The 18,756-nt window shown below is 53.1% G+C and overlaps 1 protein-coding gene across 1 annotated transcript; it reads right to left on the bottom strand.

Moving 5' to 3' along the window:
• Window positions 1–255: 255 nt before the first annotated feature.
• On the bottom strand, window positions 256–18,463 carry IUM83_19467 (Integrase, catalytic core protein; the record flags this gene model as incomplete). The annotated part of the gene is made up of 2 exons (XM_067944518.1): window positions 256–619; window positions 17,556–18,463. The coding sequence occupies 2 exons, from the start codon at window positions 18,461–18,463 to the stop codon at window positions 256–258; spliced, it is 1,272 nt and encodes a 423-aa protein (XP_067789579.1).
• Window positions 18,464–18,756: the final 293 nt, after the last annotated feature.

Here is an 18,756-nt window from a genome sequence, read left to right as displayed (position 1 = left end):
CTCAGAGACTTTCTCGGATCCATCCTTCTCTCTCATAGTCACAACCACTCACAACTAGTGCTCCTTTTCATTCATTGGTATCTAACTGGGATGACACTGGCATCAACGGCCCAATCTACTGCTAACATGTAGAACTCCTGCCGTCGATGTCTCGTACTCCCACTTCATCCCATGTTCGATCCATTCCACATGCAAAACATGCATTGTGCCACCAGTCCCATCTGTCATACGTTGGTAGCATCGAACCTTCAAGCCTTAAACGTCTTGCATCTCGATGCGTTCGGCCGTCTCGACAGCATCCACCATCTCCCAAGCATCCGTCACGTCTTCGATGTTCAATCGGCTCCGCTGGCGCTCAAACTCAGCCGGACCCAGCGCCTTGGTAAACACATCTGCGCCGTTCTCAGTACTTGATACGTAAACGACATCCAACTCCTTCTCTTGGACGTACTCGTTAATGAACCGCGCGTGCTTTGCCATGTGCCGCACTCGTAACGTGTTGCCGTTGTTCGCCACTACCGCAATCGCACTCTGAATGTCACAGTAGATCGGCACTTGCAACGTCCGCTCACCGAAACCCAACTCCAACAGGAGTTCACGAGCCCACACCACCATCTTGCTGCATTCGCAGCAGGCGACCAGCTCTGAGCTGCAGGTGTCTTCCGTCACACGCCGTTGACCATGACTTTTCCACATCCACATGTTGCCATGCAGACGCAACATCTAGCCTGTCACCGGGCGCTTGTGTCCGGACACGATTGGTGATCAGCGTCACAAAATGCGTCCATTGCTGGGAACCCAGGCGTAAATCGGTACACCAATCCCATCTTATTCGTCGCCAGTGCATAGCGCACTACTCGCTGTGCGGCGCGGTAGTTCTCGACGGTGTACGCGCTCGTGTAACGTCCAAGGGTTCTCACAGCATTTGCCAAGTCGGGACGAGTGCACACCACCAGGTACTGGAGGGAGCCAACAATCTCCCTGTAGGGCAGCTTCGGATCGTTAATCTTGGCTTCATCCGTCTCAATTTTGCTCATCCTTTCATGGCGAAACTGCGGTGAACGAACAGGCTTCGCCGATCCCAGGCCAAACTTTTCAGCAAGACGTTCAATATACGCTGTCTGTGATAAGCATACCATTTTCCCAGGTTTGTAGTTTACGTCCATGCCAAGCAGGTGTCGCACCCGACCGAGGTCCTTCAGCTTGAACTGAGCTGCGAGCTCTGCAACAACCTTGTCGATGTCGCTGGTCACTCCAGCGAGCACAATGTCATCAACATATATAGTGAGAAACACTACACGTCCTGCACGGCGTCTCCAGTATACACCTGCATCATAGGTACACTGCACGAAGCCGAGTTTGATCAACACCTTATGCAAGGTGTCGTTCCAGATCTTCGAGGCTTGTTTCAGACCGTAAAGTCCTTTGCGAAGTCGGCAGACTCGATCGGTTCCGTCTTCATACCCCTCGGGTTGCTCTATTAAATCACGACGTCGACCAGCTCTCCGTTGAGAAACGCCGTCACAAAGTCAACGTGGCGGCACTCAAACATCGATAACATAGCTATCAGCAATATGAGCCGCACGGACTCAATTCGCACTACAGGAGAGTAGGTCGCCAAGTAGTCAACGCCAAACTTTTGCAAAAATCCTCGGATAGCAAGTCTCGCCTTCAGTCTTTCCACTTCTCCTTTCTCATTCCGTTTGGCTACCAACACCCACACTGAAGTCAATATGTTAGGCTTACGTCGGCCTTTTCTGCATGGAGGGCGAGGTACAAGTTCCCAGGTTTCGTTCATTATCAGTGCTTCATATTCAGCGTCCATAGCCTGTTGCCAGCCTTCGGCATGCTCCGACTTCAAAGCTTCCTCCCGTGTCGTTGGATTCAAAATGTCATTGACGACACCGATCAGCATGCACTGCATCAACGTCACCGCCATCACCCAAGTGTTTGGGTTGTACCAACTGTTTGCTCGACGTTGGCGTCCAGATCGGCGTGGGCCAGTCGTTGGAGGTGCAGTAGGGTTTGATGGCAGCATTCATGTTAGCTAGTTGGCGCCTCATATCTTCCAATCGCTCGAGGTATTTCTCCATGTCCTCGCTAACAGTAAACTTAGCTGCATACAGGTCGCGCCGAAGACGAATTTCACTGGCGTAGGCACGTTTTGTCTTGTCTTGTTCAAACGAATTCCACATTTCGCGCGCTGTAGCCATTCTGCATATTTTCTTCGAGTCCTTGGGCAACATGCCAAACAGTAGCGCATAACGAGCAAATTGATTCCGCTCTGTCCATTGAGGGTCATTTGGATTAGCAACAGCGGTGCCGCCAATCACATCCCAGCACTCGTGCTGGATGAGGTAGCCTTCGATTTGAGCACGATACAGGTCGAAGCCTCCGTCTGCGGTGTACTTTGGCGGCTTCGAACCTCACTTGGGCCGGGTCCTCGCTCCACCATTCACTACTTGTTGTTGTTGCTGGTTCGGTGGAGGTTGCCCAGACGATTGGGTATTCTGGCCAACCACCGGCAGATTCTGCCCGCCTCTGGATGGGTTCTGGCCCGCTAAGTTCGCTGCCATCACCACTTGCGTCGACACGACTTGCCTTGACTACGCGTACAAAAGCTCGCCACGTCCAGTAGAAGATGCCCGTAAACCACGTCTTGGGCTCAGTAACCTACGAGAACTCGGGTCTCGTCGGCACCAGAGTCGAGCTTGGGGTCTGGACGCAGCAACTTAAAGTAGGAGGTGGTTGGCCACTTGAGCTTCAGGTTGGGAATTCAAAAGTGAGTGAGGTCAAGTTGTGTTGCATCGGGGAAAGCCCGCAGGCGAAAACCCCCTTTCGGTACTCAGTGACTACTTCGGCTCGCTCATCGAGCAAGAGAGGACCAACGATGGCCAGGATCCCTCCCAGAGATCTCCTCAGAGACTTTCTCGGATCCATCCTTCTCTCTCATAGTCACAACCACTCACAACTAGTGCTCCTTTTCATTCATTGGTATCTAACTGGGATGACACTGGCATCAACGGCCCAATCTACTGCTAACATGTAGAACTCCTGCCGTCGATGTCTCGTAGGGATTTGTCGAGGGCAATCATACTCCAGTTCGAGTTACGATGCGCAGCATTGCACTCCACAAGCTCCACAAAGCCAGACATATCGTTCTTAATAACCAGAACGTCATTTGTCCCAGCAGAACAGGCATGTTGGAGAATCTTAAAGTGATTTATTTGTTGCTAAGCACACGAGGTGAAATCTAGAAGCTTGCTAAGTGTTTTCAGAGGGCCGAGCTGGATTTCCAATACTTCCCCGCCAGTGTCGGTCATCGAGGGAATATGTTAAACCCCAATAGCACCCCGAAGTTCTTGGAATCGAGTTGTAGGTAGTGACGTTGTGAACAGGGTTCGGTAGTAGTGAGAATTTTGGGTTAGTAGTGATACTACTACTACTAACGGACTCTGATCCAATATCACTACTACTACTATAGTTGAACGGCTTTGGCGTTAGTAGTATCACTACTAATTGGCACTACTAATTGAGACCCCGCCAAACAAAATGACGCTTATCTACATTTGGTTCATTTTGTAACCAGCCATATCACGTTAGAGCCCGATGTGTTGTGGTCATTTTGAGCTATCGGTTGCCCAAAAATACGTAGTGGAAGTATTTGTAATGACCAGTCGAAAAACGTATCCCAGAGAAAATTAAAAGTGCAACATATATTTTTGTTTTTTTATACTTGGACGACTATGCTGCTTCAATAGACGAACTTTTGGTCTCCAACACATTTTATAAGCCCCGCAAAATTTGATTTTTGCACTACGTGTCATTTTGATTCACCGAATTTTTATGTGTGACATAAGTGTCAATTCGTTTTGCTGACCTACTTATCCTTCTTGGCTCTTTTTCTTTGGGTTGGTTGAGTAGTTGTAGACTTGGACTGTGCATCATCGGCGCCCACGCTGGAAGCTGGCTTCTCCTGCCTTCCCTCCATCTTTGCTAATCTTGGACTGCGTGAGCTCCAGTCAAGTATTTTATCGGTCATAAAAATGAAAAAGCCCATTTCTCCGATATTCAGTTAAGTGCGAAAATGAATGGCACATCGTTAAACGCCGATATCTCGAAAACGTCAAAATGTAAATAAGCGTCAATTTGTTTGGCGGGGTCTCAATTAGCACTGTGTACCCATTTTGACGTCTACCACAGCTTTCGCTTGCTTTCCTCCATGTGCCTCAGTTTCTGACGATTATGGGGCAATATTAGCTGCCGGTGCGCTCGACCGTTGTCAGTCCCTATCCTTAGCGGGCTCATAAAGAAGGATCCTGGTGTAGGCCTTGCTGGACGGGATGGTGATGTTCGGGTACTAGGATATCATGAAAGGCCAGAGTCCTTACCATGTTGTGCGCCAGCCCTTGATAGACAAAGCATATTAATGAGATCCACAATCGCTTAGCATATCCATTATTCGCACACGCACCGTCGCGGATGAGCCATCTCGTAATATGACCCGAAATTCGTTCTTGAGTCACCGGAGCTTTCCACCACATTTTTTTGCCGCTTGGTAGGTTGCACCACTAGTTCACTTAACTTGGGAAGGGCTTGGCGCGTCTATTCTGCTTTGGGAGACACTTGTACCATGAAGCGATTGGTGAGACTCAGGCAATGCTGCTGAACTTGGATCGCCAACTCGTGCTGTGTGTGTTTGGATACCACGTGAGTCTTGACATTAGACACGTTGCTAGCACGGCGTAGCGACTCTTGCCAAGTCTTCGTCCTCGCACAAAGCAGGCATATATGTGTGAACGTCTTGCCCCCATGGGTTGTAGGTACTCTAAGCGGTGTATCACTGTAGTGGGTCTAACTTGACTCAATACTTTAGCTTACACGTTGCGCAACGTGTATGAGGAAGCGTAAGTACTTAGTAATTACTTAGGTTAATTATACTTGAGTCCACAAGTATAATATAAATCAAATAAAACACCATGTAGCTAGTTTAAGGTAAAATGAGAACTGTATTGTTTGTGAATTGATCTTCCTCCTAAATCTGCTAAAACTGTTTATAATTTATGAAAGGTTTGACAGCGGCTGGCTGTCAGAGCCCCGCCAATATGCACGTCTCTGATTGGTAGAAAGATGCTGCTTTCTACCAATAGGATCTTTTGGGTATGTGTGGACCACTCATTGTGGTGGCCCACTTCAATGTATCCATTGGTGTGTCTTACACCAAGGTGAGGAAGTATCTAAAACTTTTAACAGATAACCTATCTGTTAAATTCACAAGTGGCTTCTAGCCACTTGTACGTGTAACCCCGTTACACCATTCCCCCCCCCTTAAGGTTAGACGCCCGGGGTCTCCGCACGTCAATCTTCGGAATTGACAATTGGTCAATTCTCCGCGTTTGGAGAAGAAATCCGCGCTCATTCAACGATGAGCGCACCACAGAAGAAGACATCGAAGTCGGTGGGGAGTCATCTCTCCATCGACGACTATTTCGAGCGTCAGAAGCCGAAGTACGGCGACGTCGTCGACTTCGACGACGATGATGAAGACATGGAGGACGAGAAGGACTCGTCCTCAAAGCGCAAAGACTCAGTGTCGAGCGAATCGTCCGACCCCCATGCTAAGAACATTCGCCCGCGTGAAGGGGACGAATCGGACGCTTCGAGTTCGAAGCGTTCGCGTACTGAGAGTGATACCCCACTCGCTTCCGCTGGGGCTGTCTGTTCTCCGCGCGCTGCAGCTGCAGTACGTGATTCCAAAGCTTAAGGCTCTCCGCGTGCTGTGCATGCTGCGCGCGATCCATGGATGCCGTCCGCGTCCGAGATCGCGTACCGATATGGGAACTCGGTACCTCCGAATGAGGTGCCGCTGTACGTATGCAGCGCCATCAAAGATGACGCTGTGGCTGCCGAGCTGCACTTTGATGCGGAAACGCATCAAAGGCGCGATTACTACATCGGACTCTTTCATGAGCTCCGATGGTTTCAAAGCAAGAAGACTTCTTCTCGCAGCAAAGTGCCCGAGCGGCAGGCACTTTGTCAAAGTTGGATTGCTTTTGTTGAGAACTTCAACAAGAAGCCGAGTGCTTACCGTGATCGGATTTAGCAAGCGCGTGATCGCTTCGAGACGTACTCGAAGTGTGGAAAGTTGGAGCAACTCCACGTTGCTGCGGAGGAGGCTAATGTGCCGTGCGCTGTGCCCGAGGGCTTTCAGTGCGCGAAGTACTTCCCAGGCGCGGTCCGCTTAAGCAACCGCGACCTGAACGGGTACTCGTCATTCCGTGTGCCCGAGAGTCTCAAAGAGCTCCGTGCTAAGTTCTTAGCACGTGAGGGTTCGGGCGCTAGCGATGATCGCAGCGCTCGTATTACTTCTGCTGCACCAGCGCGTACTGCTCTTCGTACGCCCTCACCATTTCCGGAACGTCCTCCAAGACGTTCCGCTGCTCCCATGTATCTCGATGGGGAGGAAATCCTCTCCAACGAATACGAAAACGAGCCCCTTGAGGGTTCGTTTTCGGGATACTATGGTCAACAATCCGCTCAACAATCCAGCGGGTTGAGCCGCGGGCGTCACGGATCGGCGGTGGCGGGGGTGGGAACACGCCCCGGGTATGATCAGCCCCGGGCTGATCAGTATGCGCCTCTCCACGACCGGGTGACCGTCGTGTAGCGTCTGCAGGGCGCTGAGTTCGCCGCCCTGAAACAGGAGCTGGCGAACCAGAAGGCCCAAGTCGCCGCGGTCTCGCAGACCTCCTCGAACATCCAGGTCGAGCTGGGGACCCAGATGAAGGGGTTGCTCCAGCGCGTCCGCGCGCTGGAGGAGAGGATGCTCGTCGCCGAGGCCAAGGCCTCCGCTTCTGCCTCAGCTCCTGCCGATGCTTCGGGTCAGCCGAGCTAGATGACTCGTGCTGCAGGCATGGCTTCAGCCGTCCGACGTAAAAGGTCGGATGGAGGCGCATGCTAGACGGTATGTCTAGCGTGTATGCGTTGCCGTGCCGTGCCAACACAGTGAACGGCCCGATGAAACGCGGAGCAAGCTTGCTTGCTCCGAAATCCGAAACTGCATGTCTAGGCAGGTTTTGTGTAGCTAACAAAACTAATGAACCAACTTTAAATTCATTTGTGTTGCTTCTGCCCGCATTGTCTGCGTTCAGCTTCTGTTGGTGAACAGAAGCTGCTATTGCGTCTTGGACAAACCGAATGACGGCTTGTCTTTTGGTGATGAAATGGATTGCATCCGAGCTGAAGTCATTCAGCTCGCTCTCCGCTAGAGGCCCGGCCTCTGCGTGGTTCTTCGCGGTGTCTGCGCCCTGCGCAGACCCGTGGCCTTTGTCCTTGTTGTTTGGAGGAGTCTGCGCCCTGCGCAGACTCATGTGGTTTGTCCATTGTTGCAGCTGACACTGTGCAAGTGTCAGCGGTTTTCTGCGGCTGCTGTATTGCAGTCGTAGATCCTCCCCCACTTAAAGTGGGAGCCATCACTCCGAGTAAACTCGGTAGGCGTGGATGCCGCATGGCATTCACGTAGAACGGTGTATGCCCGGTCGAGGCATGCACTGAGTTGTTGATGGCAAACTCTGCCATCGATAGATACTCGCTCCAGTATTGGAACGAGTGAGCGTAGCTCTTCAACGTATCGACGAGCGCGCGATTCATGCGCTCGGTTTGACCGTCCGTCTGCGGATGATCCGCAGTCGACATTGAAAGCTGGCTCCCAAGAAGTGTAAACACTTCTTGCCACAGGTGCGCTGTGAAGCGCGGATCTCTCTCCGACACGATGTCGGACGGCATGCCATGGTGTTTGAACACCATGTCGACGAACAGACGGGCCGTCTGCTTCGCGGTTACCTCTGCTGGCACCGCAGCAAGATGTGCCATCTTGCTGGAGCGGTCTACGAAGACCACAACGCCGGTGTTCCCTCCGCTGTCCGGGGGAAGGCCAAAGCTAAAGTCCAAAGACATGGACTTCCAACACTCCGACGGAGTCGGTAGTGATTGTAAAGGACCCTGCGCGATTGGCGCAGACTTTACGCGTTGGCACACCTCGCAAGTACGGATGTACTTGCGCACCCACTTATACTGGTGGTGCCAGTAGAAGTCGCGCGTGAGAAGGACGTATGTCTTCTCGCGCCCGAGATGTCCCGCAGTCGGGGCATCATGATACTCGTACATGATCCTGAGTCGCAGGTCATGGTCATTTGGCACGACAACGCGATCCGCGTTGTCGTCGACTGCATTGTAAAGCAGTAGTCCGTCGTGCACACGAAAGCGGTGTGCACGCGCTCGAAGGTGCTTGGGCAGCTTCTGACGGGACTTGTCAGAAGGCGCTGTGCCATAGGCCAGCAAGAGCCCGCGTCGTGCGCGTACGCGGCCTTCACATCATCCAACAGAGATGATGTGTGTTTGCTCGATCGCATGGCGTCAATGGCATTGACGTCAACAGCTTCTGCATAGTCCGGCCGACGTGATAACGCGTCGGCCACTACATTCAATCTTCCGGGTTTGTATTCGACCCGGAAGTTATACTCCGCAAAGAATGAGAGCCATCTCGCCATTCTTTGTGATATGTGTGGCGACTTCACTGCGGTACGCAATGAAGCATGGTCGGTGTAGACCACAAATGGTCTACATCCAAGCAAATACCCTCGGAACTTTGCGAGTGCGTACTTCATGGCAAGGAGTTCCTTGTCATGCACCGGATAGTTGCGCTCAGCTGGCTTCAGCTGACGCGATTGGTAGTAGACGACACGATCACGGCCCTCGTGATCGTGCTGCATTAATGCGCATCCGATTGCAAAGTCGGATGCGTCACATACGACGTGAAATGGACGATCTTGGTCAGCTACTGCCAAGATCGGTGCCTCAGTCAAGCCCCGCTTGACTGCATCCAATGCCTTTTGGCAATCGGCTGTCCGCTTCCACACAGCTTCCTTCTTAAAAAGCTGTGACAGCGGGCGGATCTTGCCCGCGTAATCCTCCACGTACTTGCACAAGTACGTGGCCAAGCCAAGGAATGGTATCAGTCCCTTCACACTTGAAGGCGTTGGCCATTCATTGATCACTCTGACCTTTTCCGGATCAGGGCGAACACCATTCTTCCCTACGAGACACCCGAGGACGGGTATCTCGCTCGCCCCGAATATACACTTCTTCAGGTTCGCGTAGAGCTTATGCTTTCGCATAAGTTCAAGTAGCTTCCGGAGATGCACCCTGTGTATCTCTACGTCGGTCTTCCCGTCCACAGCCCGGCTGTGGATGAACACATCATCGAAGTAGCTCGGCGTGAAGCCGCGCACCGAGCGCAACAAGTGCGTCACGCACCTGTTGAAGGTCGCAGGGGCGTTCTTAAACCCCTGCGACATTACTAGCCACTCCCAGAGCATGCCACTTGGCGTGCTCACTGCAGTGAGAGGGGTGTCGCTCTCACGCATTAGGATCTGATAGAATCCATCTCGCAAGTCGAGAGCACTGTAAACGGTGCTCCCGGCCATCGAATCGATGATAACATCTTTTCGCGGTATCGGCGTCTGCGCCGGTACCGTCGCATCGTTCAGCTTGTTATACGCATGAACGATGCGCCATCCGCCCTGTGGCTTTTTGACACAGAACGTCGGAGCACTGTGCGGGGACTTTGATTCCCGCACTTGTCCAGCTTTGCGACGACTTTTAAAGAAGTCGTCGATCGCCGAGAATTGATCTCGCGGCAGTGGCCACTGCCGCGTGACACAGTACTTCGTGCTCGGCACGAAATCAATCTCGTGCTGAATGCCCTTATCCTGCGGAAGCTCCGCAGGAATCTGTTCCGGGAGTACGTCTTTGTACTCCCTCAACAATTCGTAATAGGGACTCGACTTTAACGAATCCCAACCTTGTTCCTCGAAGCGCTCTCGCTTCGTCTTCGCACTGAGCGTGTCTCACTCTCAGTGGTACTTCCCATGAAGAGCTGCCTCAGCTCTTCGCTCTCGCTCCCCGTTCTTTCGCTGTCCGAAAGAACGCAGACTTGCTCGATGCGTCCATCGTGTAAGTCGCGCGTGAAGCGCTTCCAGCTCATGACTGGAAGCGAAGTCAACTCCGACGCCCTCGTCGGAGGATTAGCGAATTCCTTTTCACGATACTGGAATCCAGTATCGGTGCGCGTCAAGACGTTCAGCGTCTCACCGCCCGGCGTCACCGCCTCTGTCTGCCTGGCAGCCAGTTCTTGTAGCGTCTCGGTCCCGGACCGAGCCTTGCGCAGCGTTTTTCGCATGCCCCGTCTTCTTGTTGTGCGGAGCCCGGCTCCGCACGGTGGTTCTTCTGGTCCAGGCCCGGCCATGGACGATTGTTCGCCGGCGGACCCTGTCCGCGGGCGCGCGGTATCAAGCCCGGCTTGATCGCATGGCGCTTCGTCGTGCAGCCCGGCTGCACGACAGCATACAAATTGCGTCAGTACGGGACGTTTGCAACCGTCCGTGCTGTTTGCAGCGTCAACCCCCGGAGTTGACACGCCTTTGTCACCTCGACGCCAGTTATTGGCGGAGCACCTCATCACCGGGGGTGGGTCGTTGTCGACCTGACCTCTTCGGGTCAGGGACTGTCCTTTACACACTTGAACGTGGGTGTTGGTTCCCGGAACCAGCACATCGTTTTCTTCCGACGTCGGCAGCATTGCCGACGTTGGTCTCACTTGTGCGCGCCCTCGCGAACTTCCTGGGCACTCCGGGACAGCAGCATAAAGCGCTGTCTCGACTGGTGAGCCGCGCGCACCAGCAGGTGCGCGCGCTGCGGTAACAGGGCCATCGCTCTCTGTTCCGCTGTCGCGACCGAAGCGCACGAGCGTGCGCTTCTTCCAGTCAATTACCGGATCATGCCGTGGAAGTCGCGGCATGCCCATTACCACGTCGAACTTATTGTCCAGTTCCAGGACGATAAAGTGTTCGACAAACACTCGTTGTTTGTACGAGAAGCGCACGTCCACGACGCGCTTCTCGGTCTTCACGACGGCACCTGTTGCCAGGCGTACCTCCAGAAGACTTCGAGGTACATTTACTTCCTCGAAGTCAAGTCTCGACAGGCTTCGTAGTCGAACAAAGTTGATCGATGCGCCTTAATCTACCAAAGCTCGAAGAGAGTCACTCGCTCTCTTCGAGTAAACCTTCAAGATGACTAGGTTCGGCCTGTCATCTTGCTTCTTGCAGCGAGATCTGGTCTCGCTGGGGGCTGCAGTCCTCGGTGTCGCGTGCCGATGTCGGCACGCGTGACTGCATTACCAGTAGGGCGCCCCGCGCCTACTGGATGTTCGCGTTTTTTGTTGGTCCGCGGCGATGCCTATCATCGCCACGACGGCCACCTCCAGGGGGCATGGGAGCTGTGCACTCCCGTGCAAAGTGACCGATCCTTCCGCAACGGAAGCATCGCACGTTACCTCCCTGCTGCTGGTAACCAGCAGTTGTTGCGTTCGAGAGGTCCATTGGTTCCGGACCTCCCGGCCTCGCTACCGGGCGCGGTTGCGGCCTCGGCACGTTCACATGCAGTTTAGCCTGCCGCAGGCTAAACTCTTCTTGCATGGCAAGAGTGATTGCAGCTTCGAGAGTACTCGGGTACTCTCGGAAGAGATAGGTCTTCACAGGCCCATCTCTAAGCCCCTTCATGAACGTGACGACCTTGGTCGCCTCGTCAATCGGGTTAGTCACGATATTTGATACCAAACATCGTGCGCGCTGCGCGTAAGCATGGACGTCATGCTTACCCTGCTGAAGGTCGAGGAACTCCGCCCTCGACCGGAGCTCGTTTTGCGGGGGCTCAAACGCTTGTTTGAGCTCCTCTTTGAACACTTCGTACGTGCTGAAGCACGTAGGATCGGAGAGTCGGCGTTCATACGCCCAACACCTTGCGCGTCCGCCAAGGCAGGACATGGTGAACGCAACCTTCGACAGCGGGTCGACGATGCGTCGAGCCGCTATGGCTGTGTCGAGCTCAACAAGCCATCGGAGGAGAGGCTCGCCCTCTCTTCCCATGTAATTGCTTACGCTCAACTTTAATGGTTGAGCACGCGGTGTCGTCCCTGACGACGCCGTCACTGAGGAAGCAGCATCACGCTGCTCCTTCATGATGAACCCCAGAGCAACACCATGTTGCTCCGTCGGCGATAGCGTACGCAGCATCGTGGCTATCGCCGCTTCTCCAATGACTGTTGACAGTCGTTGGAGGGCTTCCCACTCTGGATCAGACAGGTGGGGGCAGTCCGCGCGTGCAACATGCGTTGCAGGCGTATTGGAGCTCTCCATGGGCACCTCCGTGCTCATGGGGTTCTCGGCTCCGCGTTCGTACACCCTGTACGAACGTCACGTAGTCGGTCGTTGGACGGACTACAAAGTGCTACCAGGTGTAGTGGGCGTACTTTGGCTCACTACTTTAGCTTACACGTCGCGCCACGTGTATGAGGAAGCGTAAATACTTAGTAATTACTTAGGTTAATTATATTTGAGTACACAAATATAAGTTAACTTAGACAAGACTCCAAGTAGCTAGTTTAAGGTAAAATGAGAACTATATTGTTTGTAAATTGATCTTCCTCTAAAATCTGCTAAAAACTGTTTATCATCTATGAAAGGGTTGACAGCGGCTGGCTGTCAGAGCCCCGCTAATATGCATGACTCTGATTGGTAGAAAGATGCTGCTTTCTACAAATAGGATCTTTTGGGTATGTGTGGACCACTCATTGGGGTGGTCCACTTCAATGTATCCATTGGTGTGTCTTACACCAAGGTGAGGAAGTATCCAAAACTTTTAACAGATAACCTATCTGTTAAATGCACAAGTGGCTTGCAGCCACTTGTGCGTGTAACCCCGTTACAATCACATTCCAAACCAAGTCAGTCCCTTTCTTAGGCGGATTGTGAACGATGCGATTTAGTGTTAGCTCCTGGGAATCGCTGTCAATATTGAATAATCTGCTCACACAAGCGACTGCAGAACCTGCATTAATATAGTGTTAGGGGAAACAGATCATACGCGAAGATATTACCACAGCATTACCGTTTCGAGAGGTCGAGATCTAGCTTCGTGTAGAGCTCATTGTTGCACAAGTGATATACCTGACCACCAACAAGCAGAGCAAGGATATGTCTCCGCTATCTCGCTCCAATCAATGACAGTCAAACTTAGCGCACTTCATGGGTGTGTTGCTTGAGCTGCACAACAAGAAATGATCGACGGAGCGAGTGGGGGAGGCCGCGAAGCCACCAATTTTCGCGCCCTTCGAAGATCTCACATGGGTTGAAGTTTGGGGAACTATACTATTTCTAACTAGTACTACTAATGGCATTTTTTTCTCTACTATTCAATTAGCACTATTTTTCGGCCAAACCACCAGTACTATACATAGCACTACAAATTAGTAGTGATATAGCACTACAAATTAGTAGTGATATAGCACTACTAACGCTACTTTTCTGGGGTCTACTACCGAACCCTGGTTGTGAGTCCACCTGCAAGCATTAAAGTAGTCGGACAATACTCGAGCACCAATTCGCCGCTAGCCACAACATCTCTGATTGAGAAAAAGTTACAGTCGACTGTCTTTTTAGCTTCTAATGACTTCCCATTTGTCAGTCGCTTGATTGTGGACTTATCATTAATCATGGCAGGAATTACAATAGCGGTGATGATTTTCAGCAACCGTTTCACTAGTATCGATGTCCATCGAGCTTCCTCCACGCCATCATCTGCAACAATATATTCGGCAATACTGGAAGACTTTGAAACTAGTTGTTGTCGTTTGGTTTGCCAGGAGACCGGACAATCAAACACCTGAACGACGACACCAGAAATGAACCGATGATCTTCTTGATTATTCACCCAATCTGCATCGGTGTATACCCACAGGTGGATCCGGATTAGAACGGCGATATACTAGACCATAACCCAGAGAACTGTTCATGTAGTGTCAAATATTTTTCACGGCGATCCAATGCGATTGTGACGGGTTTGAAGATTGGGCTTCGACTTGATTCACCGCAAATGAAATGTCTGGACGCGCCACCCTTGCCAAGTATATAAGTGCACCTACTGCTTGTCGATGGGTGAATCTCCCGCAGACTCGTCTTCTTCATTTTTGGTATACAGCATACAGCCACGATCCATCGGGGTTTTCCTTGGCCGGCACCCAGCCATGCCGAAGCGTTTTACAATTTCTGCTGCGAAACTTGACTGGTCCAAAGTTGTGACACCGTGATTGTGATCAACACGGATTCGGATTCCAAGAAACCAACTAATATCAACGAGTTCCTTTACACCGTACTTCGCCTTTACTGAATTCATGATGTTGAGCAAATCTTCTTCGTGTCGATAACCTATAAGTGTTGTTTTTGGTGCTTGTGTGGGAGAGGGCAAATGCCGAAGGGAGATTTATCGTTAAGCCTAAATCTACGTTACTGTTCTCCTCTTCCTGTTGTTCCCCTTGTGCTCCTTGATTCCTCTCATCATGTTGTTTACCCTACCGAGGACTCAGTGCCAGTCTTCGGTCTATCCAACCACATCACGGCTAGGCACGTGCCGTGCCCACCGTCAACTCGTTCACCGCGGAGTCATCTCCGGACGAGTCTTCGCTGGGTCCGTCCAGTCTCCGGATGAGTCTTCGCTGGGTCCGTCCTGTCTACACTGGCGGTACACAATACCATCAGTCCTGTCTACACTCGCGGCGCACAATACCAACACTCCCACTCGCTGCTAGTGTTGAGCAGCCTTGGCGATGACTCGACTCGCCTCGAGCAGGTACTGCAGGCGCTTGGTTCCCACAGCCTTCGTTAACATGTCGGCGAGCTGATCCTTCGTCGGCACGTAGTCGACCGCGATAACTCCCCGCGCCACGTTCTCACGGACGAAGTGGTGCTTGATGTCCACATGCTTGGTTCGAGCGTTGTAGCCTGCGTCACTTGCCAACGCGATGGCACCTTGGTTATCCTCCCACACTTGCGTAGCTCCCACTGGCTCGTGGCCCAGGTCCTTCAGCATGGCTCGGGCCCACAGCACATCCTGGCTGCACAGTCCAAGGGCCATGTACTCGGCCTCCGCCGAGCTAAGCGCCACCGTGGGCTGGTACTTCGACTTGAAGACCACCGGCGCCCCGCTGATCATCACCATCGTTCCGGACACCGAGCGGCGGTCGTCCAGATTGCTGCCCCAGTCCGCGTCCGTGTACGCCTCGACCACGATCTTCTCCTTGTTGCCGTTGTAGATGATGCCGACGTCTCGGGTGCTCTTTAGGTACCGGAGCACTCGGACCGCAGCCTTCCAATGCTGTTGCCCAGGATTCTCCAAGAATCTTGACAACTGTGTGACTATGTATGCCACATCCGGGCGAGTGCACGTTGTGATGTACAACAGACATCCAATGCGTGCTCGGTATGGCTTTACCAGCATTGTCTCACGTTCGGCGTGAGTCGTCGGTGACTGAGTCTTCGCCAGCTTCAGGCCCGACTCGCACGGGTTCACCACCACCTTGGCGTCCTGCTGGTTGAACCTCTTCACCACGTCGTCAATGTAACGCGTCTGCTTTATCATGAGCGTCTTGGCCATGTGGTCGTGGTTGATCTCCATACCAAGGATGAACTTGTCCTCGCCCAACTCCTTCATCTTGAACGAGTTCTTGAGCGCCACCTTGACCTCCTGGATCTCAGCAGTCGTCTTGGCCGCAATGATCATGTCGTCCACGTACAGGCAGATGTACACGTACTTGTCATCCTTACCCTTGACGTAGACGCACTGGTCGGCACCGCAACTCCGAAATCCGATGTTCACGAAGACTCGGTGGATAGTCTTGTGCCAAGCATACGCTGCTTGCTTCAGACCGTAGATCGCCTTCTCGAGTCTGCACATCAAGTTCCTCGCGTTCGCGACGCCATAGGGCACCTCCATGTACACTCGCTCCGTGAGTCCGCTGTTGAGGAACGCAGTGTCCGCATCCAACTGCTCGGCCACGTACGCCTTCGCCACCACCACCGACAACACAACTCGGATTGAGTTCATGTTGGCTACTGGCGAGTATGTCTCGACGAAGTCTACGCCAAACTTCTGCTTGAACCCTTTCGCCACCAGGCGAGCCTTATACCTGATTACTTGGCCGTGCTCGTTGCGCTTCTTCGCGAACACCCATCGACATCCGATCGGCCGAACATTCGCAGTCCTCTGCACCATCGTCCAGGACCCATTGTCGGCGTGTGCTTCTAACTCCGCGTTCATCGCCTTGATCCACTCCGAAGACTCGTTGCTACGCATCGCCTGTTGATACGTGCTTGGCGGGTCGTCCGCCTCACCGACATCTGCAGCGTACGCCAACACAGCTTCTGCAAGTAGGTTATCCTCGTCACCTCGGTGGCTTAGGCGATGGAGGCCAGAAGTGATCGCCGTTGTCCAAGTCTTCGCTGCTGTGCATCCTCGAGTCTTCGGCGCCTGCTAATCCATCTCCAAGAATCGCAGATTCACGTACGCGCCGGATTCGTTCCGGTTCTGGGTGGAACACCATTTCCTCAGTCATCGCTGGATTCCCCACCCTTTGGAAGTTCGTAAGATCCTGTACCGATGACTCGTTCAACTCCGCCTCTCGTATCTCCGAGTCTTCGGCGGTATCTCCCACTGACTCCAATGGGTTATCAGTCGTAGGTTGCTGCGCAGGCTCCGGTAATGCAGCATCCTCTCCATCCTTCGTCACTTGGATGGTCACCGAGTCTTCGGTGGACGCCGTGTCGTAGATGCCATTTACTTCTCGTTCGTCAAGTTTCACCGATCTGGTCACCTTCACCTTGTTTGACTCCAAGTCGTACACTCGGTAACCCTTCGAGTCTTCGGCGTACCCCAGGAACATGCATTTGAAGCTCTTTGCTTCCAACTTCGTGCGTTTTGCCTTGTCAATGTGTGCATACCCGATCGATCCAAACACACGTAAGTGGTCCAACCGAGGTTTCGCCTTGAACGACAACTCGTACGGAGTCTTCGTTGGGTGCATACTGTTGGTCGACCGGTTGGTTAAGTACACTGCCGTGCTGACTGCCTCTGCCCACCACAACGTGGTCACACCCTTGTAATGCAGCATGCTCCGAGCCTTCTCCATGATCGTACGATTCATCCGTTCTGCCACTCCATTCTGCTGAGGGCTATACGGGACGGTCTTCTGGTGCATGATCCCGTTCTGCCGGCAGATCCCGTCCATCGACTTGTTGACGAACTCGCTGCCATTGTCCGAGCGCAGGCACTTGATGCGCTGTCCCCACTGATTCTGGTACAGCTTCATGAACAGCTTGAACTTGATCGCGACCTCGCTCTTCTTAGTCACGAAGTACACCACGACGTGCCGCGAGTAGTCGTCCACGAAGGTGAGCACGTACCTGGCCCCGCCCTTAGACTTCGTCTTTATGGGGCCCATCACGTCCGTATGAACGAGTTCTAGCGGACGTGTCGTTTTCGTTAACGATCGCGACGGGAAGTGCGCGACCGTCTGCTTGCCCTTCATGCATCCGCCGCATAGGGTCTTAACCGTTTTCTGAGTCATCGGCAGCCCAATCGTGGCTTGCCGAGTCTTCGCCAACGAGTCGTCGTTGAGATGTCCCATGCGAGCGTGCCAAAGATCCCACCCGCTTTCGACCCCCGAGTACTCCGTGTAGTACGCCGTGTCCTGCTGGCATTCCAGCACGTACGCCTTGCCGATCTTCTTCCCTGAAGCGATCGCCGTCGACTTGTCCCAAATGACACACGACTTGCGCTGGAACTCCACGCTCATGCCGCGCTCAGCCAACTTTCCAACCGAGAGCAGTCGTTGGTCGAGGCCGGGTATGTGGAGTACCTCTACCATTCGGATCCGCTTGCCGTCGATGCCCGTCAAGCCTACTGATCCCGTCCCAGCCACGCGAATCTTCTTTCCATCCGCGATAGTCACAAACATGTCCGCCGACATGTCCGCGTACTCGAACAAGTCGTCGCGGTGTGGCGTCATGTGCGCCGTCGCACCGCTATCGATCAGCCACCCTGCCGACCGATCCTCACCAACAGCGAAGACTGAGTCTTCGCTGGTGACACCATTACCTTGCTCCGGGCAGTCCCGCTTCATGTGACTGAATTTGTCGCAGTTGAAGCACTTGCCCTTGAACCTGCCGAGCTTTCGTCCGCCATTGCTCTTCCGGTCGAACCCCTTGCCGACCTTGTTGAACCTTTGGTTCTTACCCTTACCTCCGAACGAGGTAGCCTTCAGCGCACGCTCCGAAGACTCCTTCTTCTCTTGTCGCTCGTACTCCTTGAGCAACTTCTCCTTGACCTCGATGAGCGTCACGTCCTTGGAGTTCTCGACGATCGATGAGATCAACTCGTACTCAGCAGGCAGACTGCTCAGCAAAATAACGAGTTGTCGGCCATCGTCCAGCGGCTTGCCCAGCGTTTGCAGGCCCACGATGAGCTCGTCGAACTTGTCCAGATGCTTCGCCATCGCCGAGCCTTCCTCCATCTTGAACTCAAGGAGGCGACGAGTCATCGCCACGCGGTTATACATCGTTGTCCGGTTGTAGAACTCTCCCAGAGTATTCCACGCTTGAATGGCCGAGGTGGCCGACCGAATCTTCGTGTGGTGCTCCACCGCCACCCCTTGGGCGATGAGTCCGAGCGCCTTCATGTCGTTCAGCAACCAGGCCTCGGTGACCTCACTCGGGTCCTTCACCACTTGCACGTGCGCCAGCAGCCCCTTCCTCGCCAGCGTCATCCGCATAGCGAACTCCCAGTGGAAGTAGTTGTCGCTTCCCA

The sequence above is a fragment of the Phytophthora cinnamomi genome, assembly GCF_018691715.1.
Source record: "Phytophthora cinnamomi strain GKB4 chromosome Unknown Contig51, whole genome shotgun sequence".
NCBI classification, from domain to species: Eukaryota; Oomycota; class Peronosporomycetes; order Peronosporales; family Peronosporaceae; genus Phytophthora; species Phytophthora cinnamomi.
The sequence above is the reverse complement of the archived record's forward strand: the minus strand, read 5'-3'. Positions and strand labels throughout refer to the sequence as shown.